At 33.0% G+C, this 8407-nt stretch overlaps 1 protein-coding gene across 1 annotated transcript in view; it reads left to right on the top strand.

Moving 5' to 3' along the window:
• The window catches only part of DLG2 (discs, large homolog 2 (Drosophila)), a 1994579-nt gene that overhangs the window by 260967 nt on the left and 1725205 nt on the right, over positions 1–8407 (top strand). The window contains exon 4 of the mRNA XM_012641828.1: positions 7803–7948. Within this exon, the coding sequence (XP_012497282.1) occupies positions 7803–7948 (146 nt within the window). The remainder of the gene's footprint in view (positions 1–7802; positions 7949–8407) is intronic.

Here is an 8407-nt window from a genome sequence, read left to right as displayed (position 1 = left end):
GCTTGAAGCTCGGACTTGGAGGGGGGGGAGGCAAGGGCAACATATGTAACCTAAACATCTGTACCCCCATAATATGCTGAAATAAAAAAAATACTTATAAAATTAAAAAAAAAATCAAACAGAATTTCCAGAAATGAAAAATTTATTCAAGGATATAAAAAACACAGCAGGAAGCTCTAAGAATAGACTAGATTAGGCAGAAGAAAGAATCTCAGAGCTTGAAGACATCACGTTTGAATTAAACAAGTCAGTCAAAGATAAAAAAACAGAGGCATAAGAGGAATGAACAAAACCTACAAGAAGTATGGGATTATGTAAAGAGGCCTAACATAAGAATCATAGCCATCCTTGAGGGTGAAGAAGAAAATACACATGGATTTGAGGGAATAATGGAGGAAAATTTCCCTGGTCTTGCTAGAGATTTAGATATTAAGGTACAACAAACACAACGGACACCTGGGGGATTCATTGCAAAGAGGCAATCATCATGACACGTAGTCATCACACTGGCCAAAGATAACCTGAAGGAGGAAATCCTATGAGCCATAAGGTAAAATCATTAGGTAACTTACAAAGGAAAACCCATAAGACTAACTGAAGACTTCTCAACTGAGACCTTATAAACCAGAAGGGATTGGGGCCCAATCCTCACTCCCCTTAAACAGAATAATGGCCAGCTAAAACCAACAGGGACTCATTCAGACTCAAGGTGAAGCAGTGGAAAAAAATATGCCATGCAAATGAAAACCAAAAGAAACTGGTGTAGCCATTCTCATATCAGATAACATAGACTTCAAATCAACAATAGTAAAGAAAGACAAAGATTGTCATTACATAATGGTAAACAGAATAATTCAACAAGAAGACATAACAATCCTAAATATTTATGCACCTAACACAGGTGAGACCAGACTCATACAGCAAACCCTAGTACATCTAAACAAAGTGATAAACAGCAGCATCGTGATAGCTGGGCACTTCAACACCTCATTGACAGAATAATACAGATCCTCCAAGCATAAAATAAACAAAGAAACACTGGATTTAAATGGGACTCTAGAACAAATGGGCGTAACACACATTTACAGAATGTCCTACCCACAACTACTGAATATATACATTCTTTTCATCAGCACACGGAATATTCTCTAAGATTGATCAAATCTTAGCCACAAAACATGTCTAAAGAAATTTATAAAAATTGAAATTATACCATGTATCTTCTTAGACTACAGTGGAATAAAATTAGAAATCAATTCCAACAGAAACACTCAACTCTACACAAAGTCATGGAAATTAAACAACCTATTGCTGAATGATTATTGGGTCAAGAAGGAAATTAAGATGGAAATGAAAAGATTCCTCAAACTAAATGACGGGTGACACAGTTATAAAAATCTGTGGGATTCAGCAAAAGCAGTCATAAGAGAAAAAATTCATAGCCTTAAGTGCTTACATCAAAAAAAACAGATCATAAATCAACAATCTAATAAACAATCTCAATGAATTAGATAAGAAATAGGAAACCATTCCCAAAACCAGCAGAAGAAAAGAAATATCTAAGGTCAGAGCAGAACTAAATTAAATAGATAACAAAAAATTATACAGAAGATAAATGACACGAAAAGTCTGTTCTTTGCAAAGATAAACAAAATTGATAAACCTCTCTCTAGATTAGCCAGAAACAGAAAAGGAAGAACCCTAGTAAGCTCAATCAGAAATGAGAAAGGAGATATACAACTGATACCACAGAAATACAAGTATCATCTCTGAATACCATAAACCCCTCTATTCACATAAATTTGAAAATGTTGAGGAACTGGACAAATTCTTGGAAACTCACAACCTCCCTAGAAAGAAATAGAACTCCTGGACAAATAATATCTAGTGATGAAATTGAAGCAGCAATAAAAAATCTTCCAATGGAAAAAAGTCCTGGGCTAGATCGTTTCACATTTGAATTTTACCAGACCTACAAAGAAAAATTAGTACCTATAGTGCAGAAATTATTTCATGACATTGAGAAGGAAGGAATCCTCCCCAACTCGTTTTATGAAGCCAGCGTCGGCTTGATACCAAAGCAAGGAAAGGACACAACAAAAAAGAAAACTGCAGACCAATATCCCTTATGAATATAAATGCAAAAATTTTCAATAAAATCCTGGCAAACCAAAATCAGCTGCACATCAAAAAATAATCCACTATGACCAATTGGCTTCATCCCAGGGATGCAAGAATGGTTCAATATATATATACATGAATGTGATTCACCATATAAACAGAAACAAAAACAAAGACCATATGATCATCTCAATAGATAAAGAAAAAGCATTTGATAAAATTCAGCACCCTTTTATGATAGAACTCTCAACAAAATAGGCATACATGGAATATATCTCAAAATTATAAAAGCCATAAATGACAAACCCACAGCCAACATCATACTGAATGGGGAACAATTGGAAGCATTCCCACTTAGAATGGTTACCAGACAAGTTTGCCCAATGTCACCACATTTATTCAACATAGTGCTGGAAGCCTTTGCCAGAAAAATCAGGCAAGAGAAGGAAATCAAGGATATCCAAATGTGGAAAGAAGAGATAAAACTATTTCTCTGTGCTGATGATATAATCTGATACCTAGAAAACCCCAAAGACTATGCCAAGAGAGTCCTGGGTGTGATAAATAAATTCAGCAAAGTCTCAGTTACAAAATCAATATGCACAAATAGTAGCATTTCTATATACCAACAGCAGTCAAGCTGAGAATCAAATCAAAGACTCAGTACCTTTTACAATAGTAACAAAGAAAATAAAGTACCTAGGAATATATTTAACCAGTGAAGTGAAAGACCTCTATGGGGAGAACTACGAATCACTGAAGAAGGAAATCACAGAGGATGTAAACAAATGGAATAACATATTATGCTCATGGGTCAACAGAATCAACATTGTTAAAATGTCCATACTACCCAGTCTGATTTACAGATTCAATGCAATCCTCATGAAAACACCAATGTCATTTTTTGCAGATCTAGAAAAAATAATTCCATGCTTCTTTTGGAATCAAAAAAGAGCCTGACTAGCCAAAGCAACCTTAAGCAAAAGAAATAAATCTGGAGGTGTCACTGTACCAGACTTTAAGCTATACTACAAGGCTATAATAACCAAAAATAGCATGGTACTGACAAAAAATATAGGCATAGACCAATGGAGCAGAATAGAGAACCCAGATATAAAACCATCCACATATTGCCATCTGATCTTTGACAAAGCAGACAACAATATACACTGGGGAAAAGAATCCCTATTAAATAAATGGTGCTGGGAAAATTGGATAGCCACATGTAGAAGATTGAAAGAGGATCCATATCTCTCGCCACTCACTAAAATTAATTCAAAATGTATAATAGGCTTAAATGTAAGACATGAAATCATAATAATTGTAGAAGTAAATGTTGGAAAAATTCTTCTAGATATTGGCCTAGGCAAAGAATTTATGAAAACCTCACAGGCAATCACAGCAACAACAAAAATAAATAAATGGGGCATGATTAATTTTTAAAGCTTCTGCATAGCAAAGGAACCAATTAACAGAGTGAATAGCCAATCTACAGAGTGGTAGAAAATATTCTCATGCTTTACATCCAATAAAGGGCTAATAACCAGAATCTACAAAGAACTCAAGCAAATCAGCAAAAAATATCAAACAACTCCATCAAAAAGTGGGCAAGAGTTGGGAACAGAAGCTTTTCAAAAGAAGATAGACAAATAACCAGTAAACATATGAAAAAATGTTCAACGTCATTAGTTATCAGGGAAATGCAAATCAAAACCGCAAGGAGATTATTGCCTAACCCTAGGGAGAATGGCTTTTATCAAAAGTTCCAAAACAATAGATGTGGCTGTGGATGTGGAGAGAACGGAATATTTATACAAAGTTGGTGGGACTGTAAACTAGGACAACCTCTATGGAAAATAGTAGGAAATTTCTCAAAGAACATAAAGTAGACCTACCATTTTATCCAGCAATCCCACTCCTAGGTATTTACTCAAAGGAAAAAAAAATGTCTATTTTGTCAAGAAGACACTTGTACTTGAATGTTTATAGAAGAACAATTGACAATCACAAAGATGTGGAATCAACCCAAGTGTCCATTAATTCATGAGTGGATTACTAAAATTTGGCATAGGTGTACCATGGAGTATTACTCAGCCATAGAAAATGAATTGATACCTTTTGTAAAAATCTGTGCGAGACTGGAGACTATTCTCCTAAGTGAAGTATCAGAAGAATGGAAAAACAAACACCACATGTACTCACTATTAAATTGGAACTAACCAAACAGCACTCCTGTGCACAATCAGAAGTAAAACTCAAAGGAAACCAAACAGGGAGGGGAGGGGGAAGAGGAGGATGGGTGAAAATCATCCCTAATGAGTATAGTGTACGCTATCTGGGAGATGAGCACACTTAAAACTTTGTCTCAAGCAGTACAAAAGCAATCCATGTATTGTCTCAGGCAGTACAAAAGCAATCCATGTGACTGAAATAGCTGTATCCCTGTAATATTCTGAAATAAAATTATAAAAAATAACATGAGTCTGATAAATATGCTTCCTTTTCTGGAAAATTTACATATCTAGTGTTTTGAAATTTGATGACTTGCAAATGCTGCATATGAAACTATTTATGTCCTTAAAAATGGTGCAAAGAAAAGGAATCTTGAACTTTGACTACCAGCAAAAATTATTTTATTCATTACAAGTCATTATACTTTAAATAGACCATAGCTGCAAGAAATGTTTACAGAATTCTTTTCTTTTAATTAATACCTGAGACCAGATGATATAAGCATATCTTGTTTTCTGGATTTTAGCTTTTTATTCCTTATTCCTCTGATTTTGTCAACCCAATTAATACTCTAGCAGGCCTTATAGTGTTAAAAAAAATCTGGGAAGGATTTATGTCTGTCCTGCTTTTATTTTCTGTTCTTTGTACATTTTTTACATTTTTCAAACATGACTTTGCAGCTACTTTATTGCTAGTGGCAGAATAAGTAGCGATGCATAAAATATAAGCATTTTAACTTTTCTATGAAAGTTTATATTCATGAAACACTTAAAATTTTTCTTTATTATTATAAAATGTATATAAATATAAAAAGAATAATGTAATTTATATATAATATACAGATAATAAAATCAGAATTTCTGAAATTGCCACTCAAATCTAGAACTAGATCATTACCATTAATTTGCATCTACCTATGTGTTCCTCCCTTATACCACTTCTTTGCCCACCCTGTCCACTGAACTAGCTACATCTTTTCACATACTTCTTTGCTTTCATTTAATTGTTTAGTCACATGTGTGTATGTATGTTTAAAAGTGTGTAGTTTAATTTTGTACATTTTTGAACTTTACAAAAATGTTTTCATATTTAAATTTTTTTTTTTCACTCAACATTATGTTTCTAAGATACTGTAGGTCCATGACACCATAGTCATTCATTTTCACAACTCCATAAATTCCATTTTGAGAACATACCACAATTTATACTTTTTTCCTTTGATGTACACTGGAATGTTTCTAATTTTTTGCTATTGTGATTTATGCTTCTATGAACATTTGGGTTTGTTTCTTGGTTCTTACATGCAAGAATTTACCTAGTATGTATACTGAATAGTAGAAATGCTGGATTATAGGAAAAACAAATGTCCAGTTTTACAAGATAATACCAAATTATTTTCTAAAGTGGTTATAGCAATTTGCAATTTTCATAAAGAAATAAAAGTTACCTTTGATAGCGTTTTTCTTTTTTTTAGTCCTTGTATTGTCAGACTTCATTATTTTTGGAAATATTTTTGGTGTCAGTGGTATTTGATTATGATCTTAATTTGCATTTATTATCATTAATGAGGTTGAGAATTTTACCCTAGGCTTATCTCTGATATATGTTTCCTTTTCTATGAAATACCTGTTTATACCTTTAACCTTTTTTTGTTTGTATGTCTTTTCTTTTTGATTTGTAGTTCTTTTCATGTCTGGGTACTGTTCCTTTGTCTATATGCTGTGAAATTATCTTCTTTCAATTTGTGCCTTATCTTTTTTGTCTTTTTAATTGACAATAAAGCTGGTAATAATAAAGCACACATGTGAAATGCACAATTTAATATGTTTGGACATAAGTATATACGGTTAGCACAATCCAGATAGTAAGCATACCCATCACTTGTAAAATTTTCCTTACTTACTGGTATTATAAGATGCTCCAGGATCATTTTTTTTTTTAATCTCTTCTGCCTCAGTCCTAGAATCAACCATTTTTCTAAGAAGGCCTGGTTTTTTTTATTGGAAAATGATATTAGAAATTAGAAGTTCTAGGTATACTTGTTGCTACTGGGATGTACTTGCTTCTAGGCCCTCTCAGCAGACAGATCCAGGAATTGTGTGACAGAGCTAGGAAATGTCCACATACATATTTATTTCTATACACATTTTTATCTACCTATCTATCCATTCTATATCTCTTAAAAACTTTGAGTTCATATAGATACACCCAATCCTAATTTAATACCACAGTATTTATGTATTACCTTTTACCATTTGGTGGAAGATGCTATATATTGTTCAAAATCAGGGTGCAAGTGTGCTCATTATTACTATGGTATCATCACTTCTAGGCCCTTTTATCAGACAGAACAAAGAAATATATATGTATATAACTAACTTGTGTATATACATATCTGTAAATATTCTTATAAGTATCCATCTGTATCTATATTAAGCTAAACATAAGTTTATAGTGAGGTCTTCAACTCTAATCTAGTACAGGAATCATTCTAACATTCCCATCACTTGTTCCTACTCCAACAGTGAGAATCCTGTCTCCCATAATCCACTATCCATTTACTCAATTGTTCAATTCCAGTACACATGCATAGCAGTATCAGAATTGTTAATCTGTACCTCATGGAAAACAAATTTACCAATTGCTTTTGTTTTGTTTCTTTGTCTTTGTTTTTATAGTGTCTGCTTATTTTCAAAATTACTTAGGTCAGCACATTTTTTTCCTACCACCTGCAGTGAGGTTATTGCATACGTTTTTAATGCAGTTACATTCTTTTATAACAGTTTGAATGTCATCTTGGGACCCCTATCTTCCTAAATGATTTTTTAAAATTTTGCATGCAATAAGGTTTACTCTTTATGATATTGAGTTCTATGGGTTTTGACAAATGCTTCATGTTATGTTTTCATCACTACAATGTCATTAGAGAGTATTTTCATCATCCTTTGCTTTGTCTATTTACTCCTCCTTCCTTCTCTCAGAACCTCTGGCAACCAATGATCTTTTTACTTTCTCTTTAGTTTCATTTTTTCCAGATTTTTAAGTGGAGTCATACAGTATGTATCCTTTTCAGTCTGGCTTCTTTCACTTAGCAATACGCACTTAAGATTCATCCATGTTTTGATAGCTTGATAGCTTATTCCTTATGATTGAATAACATTCCATTATATGGATTTACTACAGTTTGTTTATGTATTCACTTATTGAAGGGCATCTTGGTTGCTTCCAGTTTTTGCAATTATGAATAAAGCTACTGTAAGTATTCTTATGCCAATAAAAAGGCAACTTTCAGGATTTTCTCTGTTCTAGTTGTTTTACTTTGTGATCTATATTTATGCAATTCTTTTAATCAGCAAAGAATTTTTATATGCATCATGTGTACCTATACACAGAAGCTATTTATGAGGTGGTGCATGATATTTTGATGCTTTCTTGCATTTTCTTTACAGATATTCAAGAATTTTATGAGGTGACATTGCTTAATTCTCAAAAAAGTTGTGAGCAGAAGATAGAAGAAGCCAATCAAGTTGCAAAGAAATGGGAGAAGACATCTCTTCTTGCTACAGGCCATGATAGCCTTCAAAAATGTACAGAGGTATATTTCTGAAACTTTTGAAATAACTGAATAATATTAGGACTTACTTGTCCCAGTAAAGAATTATTATGAACAAATAGCATAGCATTATTATGAACAATAGTAGAAATGTAGTTATACCATACTGTATGCAATTTTTATATATGAAAATACATGTTTTTCCAAAAGATAAAATAGGGCATGTAAGGACATGATTCTTCATATTGTATAAATAAGTTCTGCTATGAATATTGTCATAGTTTGAGTTGAGTCAAGTCTAAGGCATTCTGAAATTTCAGAATATTGTTCCATGTGCAGTAGGGGAAGGAGATGGATAGTTGATGGGAGAGTGTGGTCTGAGCCTGTGATTTTCATAGCAGGGGCATATATCTTGCGGCATATGAATAAAACAATTCCTTCAAGGTTAGAAACAAAATAATAGAACTCTTGTTTTCATGTCTTTTAATCACATTGTTTAAA

Source organism: Propithecus coquereli, unplaced genomic scaffold (genome assembly GCF_000956105.1).
Source record: "Propithecus coquereli isolate 6110/MARCELLA unplaced genomic scaffold, Pcoq_1.0 Scaffold170, whole genome shotgun sequence".
Classification (NCBI taxonomy): Eukaryota; Metazoa; Chordata; class Mammalia; order Primates; family Indriidae; genus Propithecus; species Propithecus coquereli.
The sequence above is the reverse complement of the archived record's forward strand: the minus strand, read 5'-3'. Positions and strand labels throughout refer to the sequence as shown.